This window comes from Sciurus vulgaris (genome assembly GCF_902686455.1).
Source record: "Sciurus vulgaris genome assembly, chromosome: 3".
NCBI classification, from domain to species: Eukaryota; Metazoa; Chordata; class Mammalia; order Rodentia; family Sciuridae; genus Sciurus; species Sciurus vulgaris.
Window position 1 is genome coordinate 1531250 of NC_136463.1, and position 20823 is coordinate 1552072.

At 53.3% G+C, this 20823-nt stretch overlaps 1 protein-coding gene across 1 annotated transcript in view; it reads left to right on the plus strand.

Annotated features, from left to right (window-relative positions):
* The window catches only part of SLC38A10 (solute carrier family 38 member 10), a 38729-nt gene that overhangs the window by 12814 nt on the left and 5092 nt on the right, over positions 1–20823 (plus strand). The window contains 13 exon segments of the mRNA XM_079133443.1: positions 2073–2130; positions 2132–2176; positions 3084–3266; positions 5756–5803; positions 5806–5829; positions 5832–5871; positions 6697–6803; positions 15755–15782; positions 15785–15822; positions 15824–15866; positions 15869–15910; positions 19854–20021; positions 20326–20793. Coding sequence (XP_078989569.1) covers positions 2073–2130; positions 2132–2176; positions 3084–3266; positions 5756–5803; positions 5806–5829; positions 5832–5871; positions 6697–6803; positions 15755–15782; positions 15785–15822; positions 15824–15866; positions 15869–15910; positions 19854–20021; positions 20326–20793 — 1292 coding nt within the window.

The window sequence follows — 20823 nt, forward strand, 5'->3', positions numbered from 1 at the left end:
GTACCTGTACCTAGTTACCAGTGTCCCTTTCTGTCTGTGTGTTTGCATTTTTTTTTTTTTTTTTTTTAAAACTAAGCCTGTGGTCTGGCTGCTTCAGTGGTGGCCACGTAGCAGCCAGTGCACATCTGTTGGGTTTGATTCTTAGAGCAAATTGTGGGTTGGGGAGGGTGGGGTCACACAGCTAGCTGAGTGCAGGTTTTGTTCCCAGAGGGGCGTGGGGCCACAGACTTGTCCACATCAGCCATGCTGGACAGCCTGCTGCCCCCAGGCCTTAAACATTCAGATGTTTTCCAGGCACAGTGACAGGAACTCTTCCTCGGGGCTTTTTGCAGCCAGGAACCTGTCCTTTGGTCTAGTTGTTGGTGTCACTGTCTGGCCCTTCTGGCCTTACACATTGAACGCTGGATGATACAGAGCTGTCATCCTGTGCCCAGAGAAGCGACTGTGGTAGCACTGAGCGTAGGAGGCCTGGGCAGGGCAGGTCTCCCTGGAGTCTTGGGTCCCAGTTACAGTCCCAGTAATGGGGACAGCTGCAGGTTGTCACGGAGGCCACTCTGCAAGGTGGGTGGTCTGGGAATACCTTCGGGTGCCAGGAGTGGTGCTCAGTGCCACACCCTCCAGGGCAGCATGGGAGCTTTGTGGAGGTGGCTAGGAGGTCTGTGGCTCTGACCTTTTCTTCTCTCCAGGAGACAATCCAGGGGCTCCCTGGGAACGCAGGGTTAGAGGAGAGCCTGTGACCTGGCCTCTCTGTCCTGTCCGTCCACAGGTGGCTAGACGGCCCCTCTTCACAGCCACTGCAGCTTCCTTGCAGTGGTTCTCATGGGTGTGTATTGGGGGTCGGGGGACAAGCATGTGTCGGGGTCTCTGGCGCTGATCCCTATAAGCTGGTCTCCTAGTGTGGTTCAGCACTGATGGTCAGCACTGGGAAGCTGGTTACGGGACATAGTCTTCTCCAGAGCTTTGAGCTGGGGCTTGTGGTGACTTCTCTTGGGTTCTCTGCTGGGCTGCCTGGGTATATGGCTGCCAGGTCCTGCCCATTCTTGCTGCTGTGGTGGCCTGTGTTGAGGGTGGCCTGAGGGACAGTGTGCGGTGAGCCTGGGTGAACAACTCCACCTAGCTGGGCCTTCCCCACTTGTTCTCTTCTGCTCTTTGATCTAGCTTGGGTGTTTTTTTTGTTTTTATTTCACTTTTAAAATGTGGTTTTGCTGTTTGGCTCAACTGACCTTGTGCTTATCCACTTAGTAGCTGTCGATTTCCTGCGTCCTGACCCTCCCTTCCTGCCCTGCACTGACCTGGTGTCTTTGTGCCTTGAGCCTGGGGTGCCCTAAAGGGTGCCACTGGATTCCTTCTCTAGCCTCTTTCAACCCCTGTGCGCTTACTTGAGCTGCCCCCAGCATGCCTCCTTCCTCCCTTTCTGTCCTTGGTCCGCACCCTGGTCCCCTGAACTTTACTCAGCCGCCACCCCATGTCCTCAGATGTACTGTTGCAGAGAACCTGCACAGGGCTGTCATACCCCTGCCCAGCCAGCAATGGGTCCCTCCCATCTGCCCGGTAGCACCATGCTCCCAGCACCAGGTCTGAGAAGTTAGTTTCCTTATCATACAGTCGAGAGTCTGTAAGTTGGGAAGTGCGTCTGGCTTGTCCCCTTGTCTATGCCCACTCCACTCATGCCTGTCTGGGGTGCTGGGTTGGGCTACAACTGCCAGGCTTGTTCCAGCGTACTCTCCCTTCCCTGAGGTGATGTCTGAGCGGCTCCCTTAACCCTCAGTGCATGCTTAACCTGCAGTGGGCATGCTTGTGTCTCCAGGGCACAGATGGCCTTGGCTCGGTAGCCCTTGTGAGATGTCCATGTGGAACATGTTCTCAGGGAGGTCTGAGGACTGTGGCAGTGCTTGCCGTTGCAGTGTCATGAGACCTGCTGGCTTCAGAGCGGCGAGTCAGTGTGTGATGAGTGCCATGTGAAGGGGTGCTAGTGGCCCTTTAGCAGGGCTGAAGAAAAGGTCTGGAAGCTGTCCACCAGGGTGGGCAAGGCTCTGTAGAGCCCGCTTTGAGAATCTCTTATCTCCACGCAGCCAGGTCCTGCCCACCTATGACAGCCTGGATGAGCCGTCAGTGAAGACCATGAGTTCCCATATTTGCCTCCTCCCTCAACGTGGTCACCACCTTCTACGTCATGGTAGGAACCCATCTGTGCCCTCTCCTCTCTGGGGTTGCATCAGCACGAGGTTCCAGCCCTTGAGACCTTCACTCTGCACAGCAGGTGCTTTCTCCTTTCCCATTCCAGCGTCTGGAGTGCACTGCATGTGCAGTGACCCAAAGCAGGTCCTCTCAACCTCAGTCATTCCAGGGCTGGCCCTGCCAACCCCTTCCACCCCAGGCTGTGTTGACATCTTTCAGTCAGAGGAACCCAGCACCTCAGCAACAGGGCTGCCCCCAGATCACTTTAACTGAGAACTCTGCTTCCCTTCTCCCAGACTTCTGTTGATCACACACACAAACGGGGTGTTTGGTCCATTGAAGAGAGACGAGGAGGCATGAAACAGTAGAGGGTACCCTCAGGTCCAACCCGTAGGTGCATTCAGCGTTGTGGTAGATTTTGCTTGCAGTCTTCTTACTGCTCCGGTTTTGTCTTTTAGCAGGATTATAAGTAGGCTAAAGTTACGGCCTCTTTCCCTCGCCTTCATGCTTTGTTGTTGTTCTAGTTAATTATGAGTGGTCCCTGGCAAGTGTCACCCACTCCCAAGCCTACCCTCTGTCAAAGGACCTTGGTACCCTGGTTGTTTTGGAACCAGGTTAAGAGGGCCTCTGAAGGGCTTGGGAGCACTCTGGTGCCTGCCTCTCATTCAGGCGGCTCCGTTTTCTCCTCCCTGTGGCCCTTGTCGGGAAGTGTGCTAGGCTCCTCATTTTTAGCATTTTAAAAGGCCTCTGCTTGTCAGAGGAGGACATTTTGCATACTAGGAGCTGAGTGGCCTTTTTGTCCTTGGCAGACCCTCTCCTGCACCAGCTTCCTTGGGAAGGAGCTTGAGGCCATTTTGGCAACCCCCCTCCCCGCACCTCTGCCACATTGCTGTTTCCTCTGACAGGTGGGGTTTTTTGGTTACGTCAGCTTCACTGAGGCCACTGCAGGCAACGTGTTGATGCACTTTCCCTCCAACCTGGTGACAGAGATGATCCGCGTGGGCTTCGTGATGTCAGTGGCTGTGGGCTTCCCCATGATGATCCTGCCATGCAGGCAGGCCGTGAACACGCTGCTTTTTGAGCAGCAGGTATGTTCTTGGGGTGTCTTCCACTGCTTGTGCTCATTCTGTTTTCCTAGTGGTGGTGGGTAGGGGGTGCTTTTCCTAGTTAAAAATAAGCAAGCTTCAGTGGAAAACGGTCTTTCTGTAAGTTGTGTGTGGTGTGTGCTGGGGTTGAACCCAGGGCCTTGCACATGCTAAGCACATGTCTTAACCACTCCAGCTCCCAGTAGACAATATTTAAGTCAACTTTGGAAGAACAGAGCACCAAAGATGGGGCTTTGGAGTCAACCCAGGTGTGCCTGAAGCTTAGACTGGTGTCCTGATTTCCCAGCTTTGATGCTGTATCAGAATTAGCAGAACAGAAACAGCATTTTGCTTCTGAGTGGGCCTGGGGAGGGCTGGAGGAACCAGGTGACTGGCCAGTGCTGACAAAGGTCAGAGCCCGCATTCTTTTCACTTCTGTGTGACTTGGAAGTCTTAATTTAACATAAGATTTTCTGCACTATTGTGTGTATGGAAGAGAGCTGCCTAGTCCTTTACAAGAAAATTTCTCAGGGCTGAAACAAAAGATTCTGTTGTCGAGCTGACAAAGTTGTTCTTGTGACACTTGGGCCCAAGTCACTCTCCAGAGTGTCAGCAGGAGCTCTGCATCCCCTACCTGTCCAGAGATGCCATCTTTTCCTTCTGAGCCTAGCAAAATGTTTGTGCCTACTGGAAGCTTCTCTGTGGCAGCATATTCTGCCCTAAGTCTTTGAGCCCCATCTGTCTTGTCCGCCAGGACTCCTGGTGGCCAAGGACACAAAGTCATTGAATTGCTTATGGCAAGGGGTTGTTTAGTGGTCCCAGAGAATGCATGGGAGAGTCCAGCAGGCAGACTGGGGAGGGAGGTTGGCATAGGACTCCTCACTTGTGAAGCCAGGGACATGGCTGTGGCAGAGCTGCAGCTCTTGTCGTCTCCTTGTGGACTCTGGCATCAGCAATAGTAGAGACTTAGTCCCAGAGACCAAGTTCCCTGCATGTGCTGGCACTCTGGTCCACCTCTGCTCACATTCAGCTATACGCCAAGCAAGTCAGGGCTGAGGACTCTGGCTCCTGCGGGTGAAGGTGAGGCCTGGCTCATCTAGCTGTGGAGTCCCCCCGGCTTACCCCACTCTGCCTCCACCTGTGGGTTGCTGAAGTCCATTTCTCACTTTGTTTCGCCATGGCATTTGGTGTGTTTGCATATAACATGTTTTTATAACTTTTTGTAAAGTTAAAAAAAAAATCAACAGTGGCATGAAAGGCAGTATCAAGGAAGAAAGTTCACCTGCAGCCCTCCCGGAGCACCGTGCGGCTGCTGCCCACCCCTCATGGATCTGATTATGGGAGCGCAGCAGTGTTCCTCTAGCTCCCGGTCCCTTTGTCTTCTGTGGGTGTGCAGACAGCTTTTCTCTGAGATTCCTGGGAAACCACAGTGCCTGCACCCCATTGTGGATGGCCTGCTGGTTGCTGACCTTTCCCCCTTGACCTCCTTGGGTAACTGGCTCTGAGTGTGCTCACATTCCCCTCTTTCCCTTCTCTTAGAGCATTTCTTGGTAAACTAGTAATACTGGGACTCCTGGGCTGTAAACCGAAACCTTGGACAAATTGTTGTCCCAGAGTCAGAGATTGTGGCTCCAGCTCTCTCAGTTCATCCTGTGTCAGTCTATTCTGAAAATTGGTGCTTTGAAATTCTAGTTCTGGAATGTTCTGCAGTTCCCAACCAGAGATCATTATGGGCCAGCCCTTCCTGTATGTTAACTCATTTGGTCCCTCACTGCAGCTTGATGAGGAGATGTTTCTCTTGGGGGAAATTGAGGGGCGAATGGCAGAGCCAGGATCTGAACCACGTAGCCTCGGGCTTCCTGGCAAGGGGGTTCTAGGGCCAGCTGCCTCTGCCCCTCCACCTGGAAAGGCATTCTTTGTTCTGCACATGGCATGCATGAAGCTGGGTGCAAGGGGCTCTGCCACTTTATACGCCCTCTCCTCTTTTTTTCTTCTTCCTGAACTTTGAAATTGTTATGTGCTCATCATGCGTCTTTCAGAGATGACGGTAACATAGCCAGGTGTGTGGAGTGTGCACTTGTGGAGAAGGGCCTCTGCCTGTGCTCCGAAGCCTGCACTTGGGAGATGCCGAGCTGCCTCCCTGTGGACTTGGTATTCTGTTGTCCACACTTGGTGTTTCCTTTAATAATCTCTCTGTGGCTTTGCTCTAAAAGTGAAAAGGAGAATGAAAGAACTTGATACTAAGGTCTCTAGGTCAAGTTTTAGGATGGGTGGTTGGTGCCTGGGTGGAGAGCGCCCCTACCTTCCTGCATCCTGCAGCTCCCCCGAGGCAACAGCCCGATCCAGTCACGCTTCAGGGCTTACCTGCCAGGAGCTCCTCCTGCCAAGGGAGCCTGGTGTGTAATTGTCAGAGCTCAGGACGGCCATTGCTCCTTCAGGAGAGTAGTAAAGGAAATCAGTCCTTTCAACACCTTTTATTTTCTTCCATACAGCAAAAAGATGGGACCTTTGCTGCTGGAGGCTACATGCCTCCTCTCCGGTTTTTAAAGCACTCACCCTCTCGGTTTGTGTTTTGGAACCATGGTTGGTGGCATCATGATCCCCAATGGTAGGTAAGGTGGGCGGCCCCTCCTTTTCTCTTCTTTCTACTCTGTTCTGGGACATTCCACAAAAGGCCCAGGTGTCCCTGCCCTATGTCTTGGCATTCAGCCAAGATTCCAGGCCATCTAGCCCTAGAAGCCCAGAAATTCCCAGGCTATTTTTCCCTTGGCTCACAGAGAAGTAAGGGATAGCATTGGCAGCCGGATGGAGCAGCAAATGTGTGTCGACACCAAGCAGTTCAGCACCTGGGCAGACACTCCAGAGCTGGGACACGGGCCCAGTTTGTAAAGTGAATGACTGTAAAGCTTCTCCTTCCTTACTGTAAACTGTTGATCCTGAATTGTCAAACATGGTATCCAGGGAAGGTCAGAGGCCTAGAGCAGCACTTTCAGTATCCAGATGCACCCCCTCCCTAGCAGACATGGTGGGTGGAGCTTGTCACCAGACAGGAACTTGCAGGTTCCCCGCTCCAGAGGCCACCTGTCCAACTCCTTGCTGAGATGTACTTGGCCAGCACACTTTTGCCCCTGGCTTTCATGTTGTGTGCTAGGACTGGTCACTAGGGCACCTGTGAAATAACAGGCAGTGTGACCTAGGCCATGTGGAGTCAGCATCTGATTTTGCTAGGAAATTCTGGATGACTGGTCCTTTACAGATTGGCAGCCAAAGAAACCTGCACTGAGAGTCACATCAGCCAGGCGGAAGGAGCCTGGTTCGTGGAGCCCTCTGCACAGTGGCTGCCTTGCTCCCACCGACAGCTTCACGTTCGTAGCTGCTCACCTGCAAGCTGCTGTGCTCTTTCTGGCTCACCTTGCTGTTGTATCTCTTCCAGTGGAGACTGTCTTGGGTCTCACGGGAGCGACGATGGGAAGCCTTATCTGCTTCATCTGCCCAGCTCTGATCTACAGGAAGGCCCACAAGAATGCTCTCTCCTCCCAGGTGAGTGTCTGGCCAGCCAGGCTGTTGGGAGAGGGGACAGGTGGGAAAGAGCCCCTTCCTTATGTTAAGATGGGCTCTGTTGACTGGTTTTGTTTTCTAGCACAAGAGGCACTTGGTTAAGGAGGTGGTGTAGCCAGGCAGAGCAGTCTTTGCCCTCAGTGCCCATGAGCATTGGTGCTTCCCAGAGCTTACCTTACTACCTGGTGCTGGGTGCGTCAAGCCCCGTTCCCCCATATGTGTCCATGTTGGCAACGCAGCATGCTGGAGTAGACCCAGGCTCACACATGCTAGGCGAGTGCTCTGCCACTAATCTGCACTCCAGCCCCCGTTTTGCTTAAAACCTCTTGCAGGCTGCTTCTCAGCTGTGCATATGAACATCTAGAGCTAGCTGTGTTGCTGTGAGGAGCTGCTTCCCAGGATTCCTTCTGGGAATGCTCCATGGTCCGGTCTCCCAGGGAGCCTGTCTCCAGCCTTTGCTGCTGCAGATCACCTGTCATGGACATATCAGTGTGTGCAAGAATGTGTCTGCAGGAAGCATTCTGGAAATGGGATCCTTGGGCCTTCTGCCCAAGTGCCTGGTGACCTCATGATACCACCTCCTTGCCTTCCTCTTTCTTGGCTTCCTGGAGTGAACCTGAACATCTTTTTGTGAGTTTGGAAGCCATTGGCTTTTCTTTCCCTGTGGACTCATGCTTTTGCTCACTCTTAATGGAGTCATTGACTTTCTTACTGATGTGTATTGGTAGGTATATAGCTTAATCCACCTTTGCAAAGTGTGCCCAGCCTCAGAACCCACCTTCCAGGGCAGGTGAGAACATTTTGGCACCCAGATTTCCCTCGGACACCTCTTGGCCATCCACCCTCATGGACCAGAGTTGTTGCCATCTGTCTGCTGACATTTTAGAATGAATTTTTCCTAAATGGAAAATTTAAATGACTTAAATGGAACTTAAATGGAACCAGTTTGACTTAAATGGAACCTCATGGGCATGTGTTCTTGGTTGTCGTCCCCATGCTGGGCCTCAGGTCTGAGCTCACCCTGGGCCTGCTGGAGGTTCTGCTGTCCCTCGCTGTGTGGTTCCCCTTGCATGCCATCACCACTCACTCCCTTGGCAGGACAGGGAGCTGCTAGTCTGCTGCGCTGAGTGTTTCTTTGGTGCCCGTGGGTTGTGTGGCTTGCTGCACACCTGGGAGGAGGTCCTGCGTGTGGCCTTGGGCCTCGGTAGGTCCTGCCGAGTGGGCTTTGGTTTTCCACAGTGGCGCCTCCAGGAGCACTGAGAGTTCCACCACTTCCCGTCTCCTGCCCCCTTTTGAGAACTGCCCTTCTGATAGCCCCTGGTTTGTGTGTTGTAGCCCCTGCCCTACTGATGAACTTCATGCACCTTTCCATGGCTGAGCCACGGGGGGTCTTCTTGTGACTGCCTTTCAAGTCTTGTTTTTTCCTAATTGGTTGTCTTTTTCCTTACTGATTTGTAGGGGTTTTTAAAAAGTAAAATTCTAAATGTAAGTCCTTTTTCAGAAACTATATTACAAATGTTTATCTTACTCTTGGTTACCCTTTTGCTTTTTTTATTAATATTTTTAGTTGTAGATGGGCATAATACCTTTATTTTATTTATGGTATTTAGTTTTATGTGGTGCTGAGGGATGGAACCCAGTGCCCTTCACATGCCAGGTCAAGGGCTACTGCCACCAACCTCTCCTCCTACCTTTTTTTGCTTTTATAAGGATATGAAATGTCCTTAGATGACAGAAGTTCTGAAATTTAGTGTGGTCCAGTTCGTGGATCTTTTTTTCCCCTTTGATGCTTTTGGTTCTTGGCTACCTTAGGTCCCGAAGACAGCTGTCTCTAAAGCTTTTAATTCTGTCTTTCACAGATTTACATCTCCTCTCCACCTGGAGTCAGTGGGTGTGGGGCAGGGGCTCCTGCGGCCCTCCAGCTGACCCTTTTCCCTGCCAGTCGCCCTCAGCCCCCTACCTACATGAGGCTGTCGGGGAACCTCTCTGTCCTGTGGACAACATGTCCACTTCAGGACTGCAGCTTTGCAGGGTGTCTCGATGGCAGGCAGTTGGATCCTCCACTTTCATTCCTCTTAAAATGTTCTTTTCCTGTAGTTGACTCTTTGCCCTACTAAATCTTAGAATGGCTTATCAGCTTCCTTGAAAAATGACCTTTTGAAGTTTCATTGGGTTGCATTAAAGAGTAATGGAAGAATTGAAATCATCCTTCAATTCACAAAATTTTCTGATTTCCGTTGTATTTCTTTCTTTTAAACCCATGGCTTCCTTAGCTTTCCAAACTTCAGGATTTCCTAGTGATTTTTTTTTTTTTTTTTTTTTTTTGCTGCTTTCGAGCTTGTCCAGTGTGGTTTGGTAGTACACAACAGAGAACAGCAGCCCTTCTGGGTGAGGTGAGTGTGACCGGCACAGGTTAGTTCCGCAGGCCTGCCGCGACCATGGCTCTGCACCTCTCAGCTGGGTGTCCCATGCGTTGCTTGGGTGGATTCCTAAGTAAAGGGTGTGCAATGGGCGTGCAGTGCTGGTTTGTTGGTGTGTTTCTCACTTAGAAGGTGTGGGGACCTCCTCCTCTGACTTTGTTGGCCTTATTTGTACTTGTATTTCTCTCGGTTATTGCTTCTAGTTTGTCACTGGAACATGTGGGCTCCGGTTGGTCATACTGTCTGTCGACTTGATGCTTCCCTTGTGAGGGTCCTGTTGTCTGGTGGGGCTTTCATGAGCTAACCCAGCCACACTGTGAGTAGTTGCTTGCTCACTCTCTCCTTGTGGTCTCTGTGCTCTTCTGAGTTGAAGGCGTGTCTCTTTTAATGGCATGTTACTGGGTTTTGTTTTGTTACTGGGAGTCTGTTAGTTGGACGTGTTTAAGATTGTTCACAGTTAATATGATTACTGACTTGAGGAGAAGCTTCTGTCCTTTGTTTTTTGTTTCAATCTGTTCATTACCCATCTTTTTCTTTTGATCAGTCAAGCATGCGAAGTTTTTACTCTTTCTTTCTTGTGGGTACCTTTCTAACCTAGTGGTCACATTAGATACTGTGACTTCTTGACTTCATCAACTGTGAATTCCTTTTTATAGCCACTTTTCAGACAAGGCGAGTGTCCCACAGTAATATCACCCCATTTGCCCTCCCTGGCCTTTGGTGCTGCTGTATTTAATTCTATGCGTATTTAAAGCCCCACATGTTACTGTTTGTTTCAAATGCAGACAGTTCTTACAATGGCTCAGCTTAGAGTCTCCACGTTATGGCGGTGTGAGAGCAGTACACATTTAGTAGAACCCATGCTTCACGTTTTGAATTTGCTTTCTCTCAAGCTGGTGCTGCCTGGCATGTTGCTCCCATGATGCTGGGCAGCACCATGGCGGCTCACCATGAGCTGCGTGCTCAGCAGGGCACTGCCGATGCTTTGCTGTGCTGCCAGCTGGGGTTCACTAGCCAGATGGATTTGACACATTGGTGGACCTAGGACAGTGGTCAGCATGGCTTGGGTTTATCAGGACGTGACCCCACTGTGTGTTGAGAAGCACATGTGATAAGTCTTTTTTTTTTTTTTTTTTTTGCGGTACTGGGGATCAACTCAGGGCCTTGTGCTTGCGAGGCAAGCACTCTACCAGCCTGAGCTATCTCCCCAGCCCATGTGATCAGTCTTAATGCTCGAGCTCCTCTTTGTCATTAGTCCTGTCTTCTGGTGTGCTTGGTATTGTGCAGCCATCGAGGCCTGCAGAAGCTGAGTGGTTGCCACGACCGTGGACCATATGAACAGCTGAGGCTGCCCCGTTCTCGTTGCCACCACCTCTGGGATCTCAAGCACACTGGCCCTACAGGTTGCTGGGTTGTCCCCCGCAGCTCTTATTCTCCTGGCACACTTGCCTTGCTCAGTCCTTGCTTGGCCCTCTGGCGTGGCTTGTAGCCACACTGCCTCCAGGAGAAGTGTGGCGTATAGAAGGTGGTGTGGCAGCCTCTTTGGGGTTTCCTTCTCCCCGCCCCATCCTCCCTTGAGTCGCCTGTGTCCTCTGCTGCCCTGCCCTGCCTCACTGTGGCACTCTGGTCCTAAGTGCTGTCCTGTTCCCTGGGTCTCAGCCTCTCTGGTCTGAGCTGCTACTGCTGTTCCCCAGTGCTTCGGTTGGGTGGCTTTGGGGTTTGTCTGGCTTCTGTGGCTAAGTGGGAAGACCATTGAATACCAGTTCTTATGCCCGGGCTTGAGGCAGAAGTTCCTTAGTGAGATTGAGGAAGGTGGCCTGTTGCCTCTCTGATCGCAGATGTTGTCCCAGTTTGTCATGTCCTCCAGATTTTAAATACATCAGGCTTTCTTTTTTTTCTTTTTTGGAAAAATATATAGTTACAAAGACCTTCCCATGCCAGGATTATTTTTAAAAAATTCCTCCATCATTGTGTCTAGTACTTTTATGACTTCATTTTTTCATATAAATGTTTAGATTCCATTTGTGTTTATTTTGGTGTGAGAAGCAGACTCTAGGTACTTCTTTTGTCTAGATGGTGCCTCATTGTAGAACTAGGTTTATTCCAGTAGTCCTCCCTGGGATGAAAATGTTAATGCTCTCACATGTGAAACCCTGGTCTCCTGGGGCCTGGTGGGCTGGCCCTGCCTTTCCTTGTGTCGATTGCCACAGCTGCCACAGTGCTCACTGTGCGTCCTACCTGTCCCACTCCAGACCTAACCCCCTCCTCCAGTTCTAACCCTCCTCTTGCTCTTAAATGAATTTTCTGGAATATTCTTGTTTGGTGTGTTTGTCCTTATGAATGTTTGTATCAGCTGATCTGATTAACAAAAATCAGCCCCACTGTTTGTGGTCTGTTGGAATTCATTGAAGCTTTAAAATTAATTTAGGAGAATATTATGTCTTTAGCTCATCTGATCATGCACTCTGCACCCAGGAGCTGCCCTCTTCAACAGGTGGGTGTGGGTTCATGTGTTTCACAGGCCCCTGCAGGGCCTCCCTCTCGTCTCTCACTTTCCTCCATGGCTGCTTGTCTTTGTCATGCCTCCTGCATTGCAGTCTTCTCTGTTGGTTTCCTAACCAGTTCTTTGTATGTAGGGAAAGCTGCAGATGTTCACAAATTATTTTTTACCTGTTTACCTTACTGACCTCTCACTGGATCATCTGGTCCTTTACCTGCAGCTAATGATAATTTCATCTTCTCTATTGCCCATTGTCCCTTGTCTCATCTGCCTGTGTTGTGTGTGCCTGCTGGGAGGTGCGTGCTGAGTGGCAGCTCCCCTTCCCACTCAGCAGGGATGTCTTCTAGCGTGTGTTCAGCCCAGTGCTCTTGGCTTGGTGGCATAGGAACACGTACAGGTGGGCCCAGGTCCAGTGCACATGAACACTAACACATATGGTGTCCTGCCAGGGACCTACTGTGCCCTGCCCGCTTTATTGCATTTCTTAAACTCTAGAACATGTGCTAAATCACCTGAACTTCTTTTTTGGCACTGAGCTGGGGAGACAACTAAAGTTCTCCTCTCCCTGGGAGCTGCCTGCCAGCTGCCCATTGCGTCTGGAATGGGCCATTGGACGCAACTGACGGGGTGGTGCCAGAGTTGTTACGTTGAAGAGTGCTCTCTGGGAATGTGGCTGAATTTAGTACCCCCACTCAGGCCAGACCCTCTCAGGAACTCCAGCTGCTCTCACTAAGGGGACAGGCCCAGAGTCAGTGCCTGGCTTCCTTGCGCTTTCTCTGCCTTGTGCTTACTCTCTGCATAGGTGTGAGCATTGTGGGCAGCTGACCAGTGTGCAAAGGAAGGAGCATTCTGAGATTGTTCCCAGAAGAGTAATTGGAAAGCACTGTGAATCAAAAGAAACCCTGTCTGCCCCTGTGAATTCCGTTTTCTTGTCTTAGGAAACCAGAGGGAGTTCTTTTCAATCTTAAGTGAGGGCAGCTCCAGTTCAACTGGAAGATCTGGCATGGGGCTGCCCTGAAACCAGTGGGACTCGGGCAGGAACTGGAGGGGTGCTCTTAAAAGGACAGTCCCTAGGGCAAAGAAGGCCAGCCCAGGGAGGCAGAGGAGGCCCCAGAGCAGGAAGCCTTGTTCTTAGAGAGGTGCTGGTGTACACTGCCGTGCACAGAGAGGTGGCCGTTCTGACTGGGGCTGTCTCAGAGGACCCTGGCTTCCAAATTGAGCCACAGGGCTGCACAGTGGCCAGAACCCCTGCCTCCAGATGTTTGTTCTGTCACCGAGAGTAGACTGTGACTTGTGTGTCGCCCATACAGCAAAAGTGAATGTTTTGTCCCACCCTTGTGGGGTTGTCTCTGCACTGAGTCAGCCCCTCTCAGCTGGAGGCCTCAGGTCACTCCACAAGGCATGGGTGCTGTAGCAACCATGTAGACTGTGGTCCCAGTCAAGGCCCTGTATCTTCCAGGCCTGAGCAGAGACTTCCAAGATGGATTTGCACCTCTCCCAGCTGGCTCTGTGCTGTGTAAAGATGTGTTGCTGCCAGAATCTCAGTCAGCAGGGTGCTCTGAGATAGATGTCTGGCAGGCAGGATTCCGCTTATCCACTGGGTCTTTTGCTTCAAAAGCAGCTTCTCTGCCATGTGTGAAACTGTACGCTTGGCGCAGTACTAAGAGGCTAGACTGCGGCCCCAGAGGCCAGGCTGGGTTCATCCCTGAGCCTGAGACTGCACTGGCCAGCTGCCCCCTCCTCAGTGGTTCCATCCCCGCTGAGTGTTAGAGGCTCAGAGATGCGTTTTCTTTCTTCCTTCCCTCGGGACTCCCGAGGGAACCATGACGGCTCCTTTGCACATGGTCAGCAGTTAGACCTCATGTGTCTCAGAGTGAGGACCTTCTGCCCTTGGTGGCCTTTGCCTGACATCTTTTTTTTTAGTACTGGGAGTTGAACCTAGGGGCACTTAACCACTGAGCTATATCCCCAGCCCTTTTTATATTTGATTTTGAGGCAAGGTCTTGCTGAGTTGCTGAGGCTGGCTTTGAACTCTCAATCCTCCTGCCTCAGCCTCCCAGGCCACTGGGATTATAGGCGTGCACCACTGGCCCAGCTCTGACATCTTTGTGCCATCAAGTAGAAGTTTGACAGGGAGCCTTGAAAGTGGAAGGCCCAGGGCAGCCTTGATTTAGGGCAGGCCACGTGGGCAGGGTGGAGGTCATGGGCCTGCCATCTGATGTCTTCAGTGCCATGCTGGCCTGGTCACCCACTGGCAGCTTCTGGACACTGTCGCCATGCCTCAGTGCAGGAGGGATGGTCTCAGGAGGTGGATGTTTTCCTCCTTATTATTATTCTTATAATAATATGGCTCACTGTCAGACGCCATCCTGTCTGTAAATGTCTTTGCAGATATTCAGGCAACAGCTGAGGCTGGGTCTCCACAAACTTTTAGGAAAACACTGGGCACAGTGGGATCAGGAGCTCTTGATTCTCTGTGCATGGTAGAGCTTCTGAGTTCTCAGTCCCAGGGACTCAGTTCAGACAGTGTCCCCCTTGCACCTGGACAGCCCTGCTATTGCCTGATAGGCTGACTGGCTGCAGTTACTGCTTGTGGGCCTTGTGGGCTCTGCAGGAGCCCTGCACATCCATGAGGCAGGCTGGGACTGGTCCCCTGCACTCCAGGGCATTTGTCAGTGTGGGGAGCTGCTTATGGTTTCGGGTGACAGAAGCAAGTGGACTTTTCCCTGAGGTGTTTCTGCTAAGTTAGTCAGGACCCCCTCTTCAGAGTCTTCTTCCCCAGTGGGAAACCTGCCTTCTGTGGTTGTCAGACCCAGGCAGCCTCACCGTTGCTGAGCTGCTGTTTTTTCAGGCAGCCTGCCTTTCAGAAGAGGGTTTGGAGTTATGGCTCTGAGATCTCAGGCAGTTGATGAGTGAGGGTTCCTTCAGTTGGGCAGGATGGCCCCTCTCTGGCCCCTCTTGCAGAACCACAAAACCAGGAGTTTCTGCCCCCTGGAGGGTTGAGTGGACCAGGCCAGGTGAGAAGCAGCAGCACCCACTGCCAAGGCAATCACAGATATGTGGGCAGAGGGTTGGCCCTCTGCAGGTGCACATGTTAAAGTAGCCTGAGTTGCAGCAGAGTTGGAGTTACGTGCAGAGGACTTTGTGGTACTGCAGGCTTCGTGATCAACCGTGGAGGTCCTTCAGGAGGAGGCAGGGCCCCTTGAAAGTTGTTTATGCCTTGAGTGCAGCTCGAGTGCAGCTCATGGGGACACCGATGGGTACCACCACACCACCGAGAGAGGAGGTACTGTCTTTCCCACATCTTGGCCTGGCAGGGTCTCCCACCTTGCCAGCTCTGGGCATGTCCAGCCTACTGTCGGGCATCAGATGTGGGTAATGTTGGGGGATAGGGCACCCACACCTGTGTGGCCTGTGTCCTTGGCACAGGGCCCACTCTGTGGGGTTGTGCAAGAACACATACCTTGAGAAATGGTAGGTTTAAGAGACCCCTGAGTTGGGCAGGTGCCCTGAGATTCTTGCTCCTCTTTCATGGTGGTCAGAGACCTGGCCTCCCTAGGAGGCTGGATCAAGGCTTGGGTCTCTGCTTTCGTAGCACATACAGCACCCCTGCTCTCCTGAGGCTCCTCTCATGCCTGCCCTCCACCTTGTGGCCCAGCCCTTGCCTCCCTGTCAAGGCAGCTCCAGCAGGCGAGGACCGATGACCTGGCTGACAGGACTGTGGGCACCCAGACCACGTGGGTCAGTTAGGGAGCCATGGTTTGTCAGAGCCTCATCACAGCCTCTAGTGTCATTGGATTTGCTGGCAGGCAGGCTGTCTCTCCTGGGTGTTGCCCTCAGGCAGGACCAAGCCTACATGTGCTGCCCTCCCTGAGGGCTGCTTCATACCACTGTTCTCCCTCCTCCCGTTGCCCTTACTCTGTCCCTGGGCTTCCATGCTAGAAGAAAGTTTTCTTAGCACTGAGCAGTGTGGGGACTGCCATGACTCTTCCTGTCTTGGGTTTTTGATCCAGGTGGTGCTATGGGTCGGCCTGGGTGTCCTGGTGTCAGCACACTCACCACCCTGTCGGTGAGCGAGGAGGGCCCCTGTGGACTTGGCAAAGGAAGCTCCTGGTGGCCGGCGTGGGAGGTCGAGGGAGCTAGGAAGGCGGAGGTGGCCCGACTCTCAGGTATGCATCAGGTCCCAGCCCAAGCCCCAGCCCACTGAGCCTTCTTGGGACCCGTGACCATTGCAGCGCCTCGGAATCGTGGGCTGCCTCTTGGCTTTGCTCGGAAGGTTTTAATCCTCCAGCAGTGGCCTCCATCGGTGGGTGATGGAGCTGGCAGGGGCCTCCTGGGACTCACCACCCTGGCCTGTGAAGGCTTTCCACAGAGGCTGGCCAGTGTGCGGGGGTCCACAGGATGGTGCCATGCCAGCATGTGGTAGGCTGAGACCGAGTGCCTGGCCCCTGAGTGCACTGGCAGGTGTGTAATCCATGGTGGTGCTCCTGTTTGCCGCATTTTGTGGTTGTATTTTTTTCCTCAGTAGAGCCAGCCAATTAACGTCTCAGCCTTGTCCTCCTGTTATTACTGTTTTTCAGGCATTGATAGCATTGCAGCCCACACTCAGGTCCCTGAGTCCTGGCGGTGGCTGTCATCCCCATGCGTGGCCACATCATTTAAGGGTGCCGGGGTTGTTGTGGCATCTGGGTACTCAGAAGTTTGTTCCAGTTCCTTGGCAGTCGCAAGGTTGAGAAGCAGATAGGACCTGCCAGGCAGGTGCTGTGGGCAGCTGGACCCCAGAGAAGCAAAGCAGAGTGTTCAGAAGCTGTAGGTTGCTGCACACCGCCTTTCCTCAGCTGTGGCAATTGGACTGGGAGGAGGTGGCTGGGCCGTGCCCCCACCCAGTTGATGGCCTTGGACTCAGTCTCCCCGGGAAAGGCCAGTTCAAAGCTGTCTGAGCCTTTGGGTACAAAGCAGGTGCTGATGCTGAGCTGCAACAGAAGAGGGGGGTTTGGTGGGGGGGGGGTGCGTCCCTGCAACTGGAGCTGAATTCCAGTCTGTGGGGTCCCTGGAGAAACTGGGTGCCACGCTATTCCGAAAGTGCAGGCCTGCCTGGGGATGAGCTCCTTGGTCGGCCAGTGCTGGTCTCCTGTCCTGTGGTGCTTGCACAGCCTCTGGTCGGAGCCAGCTTCTGTGTCCTTCACTGCATGCCACCTGCTCACCTGAGGCCCTCCATGGCCACATCTGGTCTTCAATTTCTTTCCTGAGATTAACACATGGCCTCTTAGAGCCTCATGCTAGTAAGTCCCCTGTCTTCTAGCCACCAGTCACCTCCAAACTGCCTCCTTGGGGCAGAGCTGGGACCTGGAAACTCCACCAGCCTGTGCCCATGAGCTGCACTGTCAGCATGCACAGAGCATCTGGCCTTCTGCTTCTGTGGAGACCACAGGTGGAACCTGCCTGCTCTGCTGGGAGCCCTTCTGAGGACTGAGTCCAGCCTTCACGTGGGACATGTGTGACTGGCAGGCACAGCCCAGGCTCCACACGTGGCCTTTGGGCCTTCCACAAGCATGGCTGTGTCCCCCTAAAGGCTCACGGAGACAGTTGTCCATTAAGAAAGGTTAAGTAGGCCATTTGTCTCTGTCTGATAGTACCCTGAGGGCATCAGGTGGACGGGATCCTGGAGTGTCCGCAGCTCTTCCTCCCGACATCTAGCTTCCCTCTTGGCTTGGCCCTCCTGCTCATGCATGCTGGCGACTGCCTTGGCCCACACCCTGGTGCCCTGCTCTGTCCCCTTTCCCCAGCAGTGGAGAAGCTGTGCTGCTTGGTGGGAAGAGGAAGTGAGCCTGGCTGGAAGGTGGGCCTGAACTTCAGGGCCATGGGGTGGAGCCTGTCGGGCAGCCGCCGATCCCTACCAGAGGGTGCTGGCGCAGAGGTGATCTTGGGCCTGGGTGGCGCACCCGTCCATGCCTGCAGCTGTTGGGATCTCTCCCACCTTGTTGTGAATTCCTGATGGCCTACCGTGACCCCCACTGCTGTCCACACTGGCTCCCCTGCCATGCCTCGGGGTCCTGATGGCCTACCGTGACCCCCACTGCTGTCCACACTGGCTCCCCTGCCATGCCTTGGGGTCCTGATGGCCTACCGTGACCCCCACTGCTGTCCACACTGGCTCCCTTGCCATGCCTCGGTGGAGGGAGAGGCTCTGTGCAGGGCGCCGTGGGCGAGACCCTGCCATCCGTGCTCCTCCCTCTCTCCCTAACTGGGCAGTGCTCCCCATAACCCACTGGGCAGCCTCTAAGGCTCATGTTCTGGACCCGGCTTGGTGGCAATACACCTGTAATCCCAGCTGTTTGGGAGTTTGGAGGCAGGAGAATCTCAAGTTCAGACCAGCCTGGGCCAACTTGGATGAGATCTTATCTCAACATAAAAACTAAAAAAGACTGGTGATGTAGCTCAGTTGTCAGCTTCTGACCTGTACTGAGTGTGGTGACCTGGGCCACCTTGCAGTCTGTGAGGAGTGACCCTCACCGCTGGCCACATGGCAGACACCCCTGAAAAATCATGAGGGTCCAGCTCACTTTCTTTGCTAGCACCCCATCACTGCACTGCTGGCCATGGGCACCAGGAGTTGACCATCTGACCCTGGGGGTCCCTGACTTGCAGAAATATTAGATGGTGAGATCATCCAACAGTCATGTCCAGAAGATGGGGTTTTAAAATCAGCCCTTAATGGTGGTAGTGCATGCAGCAAGTGAGGACAGCAGCAGTGGACTGCCGGGAAGGCTGGAGCAGGGCTGGCTTTGAAGAGAACTGACAGAGCCTCTCCCTGCTCCATGGAGAGGTGCTTGGCTCTGAGCCTCTGAGTACAGCTCTGGTGGAAGCTCATGCACGGGCTGCAGGGACAGCTGCAGCGTCACAGAGGGGATGCTTGCCGTCTGTACTGACCACAAGACACAGCAGGGGTGGGCAGCGGCAGTGATCAGTGGCACTGCCCGAGGCAGAGCACTCCAGCCCTGTGGAGCTCCCCAGAGAGCCCCAGTGACCAGGCAGGCTGTTTGCTCACCTTAAGGACAAAACAGGGTGTGTCTCCTACTAGAAAGCCACTTCTCAGGGGCAGCTGTCCTGTGGAGAGTGGGCTGTTCTTGTTTCACTGGCCCTCTCCTCAGCCCCGTTATCAACCCTGCACTCTGCCGTAAGCCCCTCTTGATCTGTGGTTCTTCCTGTACATGCACAGGGGCTTCTGCCAGGGGGCTAATTGTGTGCTGGGGACTGGTGCATTGTCACCTGCCTGAGTTTGTCACTTGGCGGCGCTGTAGAGCCTTTCTGTGAGGTGGTCCAGCACGGGAGGTGCCAGCCTCTCTTTTGTTAAGGATGCTTCTTACCCAAATGGACAACACATGGCTCAGGTGTGGGCCGCAGCACAGCACCCGGGGCCCGTGTCACACTTCTGCCTCCCTTTCCTGACAGCGCTGGTTGGGGAGGGGGCACAGAGATGACCCTGGGCCTCTGGGATGAAAGGATTCTGATTTCCCAATTAGGTCTTTGGATTCTGCCATGCTCACCTAAAACATAGAAAGTGGCCATTTGAAGTAGAGGCAGTTCCTCCTGGGCTCTGTTGGATCCCTCTCTGGCTTGCTGGCCCCTGTACTGTGGCTGCAGTGCGTGCAGTGCTGGGACAGGGCCCAGCTTTCCTTGTGTTTTTGCCCTTTTGAAGTGAATTTCCCCCACCATCAGTGAGATATTGACAGGATTTCAGATGAACACTTCTAATGTTTTCCTTAAAGGAAGGGTAGGGGAGTTTTGGTAGGTCACCCTGCATAGGGGACCCTCTGGAGACAGCCCATCGATGGGTTCACGCTGCCACCTGGTGGTCATGATGAGTATTATATGGAGTGGTCTGTTTCCAGTTAGGTGTAAATTGCATGTTGACATTTTTGTTATGAATATACATGAAAAATGACAGTTTTCTTTGCTGTTTAGCTATTAATGATTGAGCAGGAAAAAATGGCTGCCTAGGCTCTGCTGTTTGGGAAATGTGATCATGATTCCAGAGAACGGCCCTCTCCCTGTGCCGACTGACAGGCAGCTGTGTGGAAGAGTGCTTCAGCTTACTGTCCGTGCTTACAGTCCAGGATCCCGTGGTGAACATGGCTGAGGATGGTCGGGAGAAGCCAAAGCTGTCCGAGCAGAAAGAGGACCTGGAGCGGGCCCAGATTAAAGGCCCCGTGAATGTGCCTGGCGGAGAAGACGCCAAGGAGAAGCAAGAGGCCGCACAGCTTGATCGCCCCGGTCAAGGTAGGTGGTGCTGGCCATTCAAGAGGGACACTCAAGACTGTGTGTCTTCCCTGAGCCCAGCCTTAGGTCCTGCCTTCCAGCATTCTGCATCTTTTCATTCTCTTTGGCTGAAGCAATTGCTTGCTAATTCTGCCCTCGTAACTCTCCAGAAGTGGCGTCAGACCTTGGCAGACGTGGTGGGCTAGCAGGGGTGGTGGTGGTACTGTGGGGCACGTCACCCTGTTGAGAACTGGGAAGGTTTCCTGGGAAGCGAAAGTGAGTATCTCTTACTGAGCCTGATCCCCCAACTGCCCTGTCCTTCCAGGCATTGCTGTCCCCATGGGTGAGGCCCACCGCCATGAGCCTCCTGTGCCTCATGACAAGGTGGTGGTGGATGAAGGTCAAGACCGTGAAGGGCCAGGAGAGAACAAGTCGCCTTCCAGACGCACAGATGGAGGGACTCCTGAGGACAAGGGGCAGGTGGTGCTGCCTCTGCCTGAGTCAGAGAGAGAGAGGAGGGAGCCAGAGAGGGGAGAGACAGGGAGAAGACCTGAACAGGCCCAGGTCCTGGAGGAAGCAGTTGGTCTTCCTGAAAGTCCCCAGAAACTTCCAGAAGCAAATGACCAGCCAGGTATCCAGCCTGGGAAGGATGACCATGGCCCAGGCAACAGAGATCTCCATCCAGGACCCCAGGCTGCAATCTCTGCAGAGCAGAACATCTTGGCTGCAGGTGAAGGGCAGCCTGCACGCGGTGCTGCTGGGAACACGGGGAAGCCTGCAGAGAGTGGCCCTGGTGGGTGTCAGCCGCTTACTGCAGGAGCTC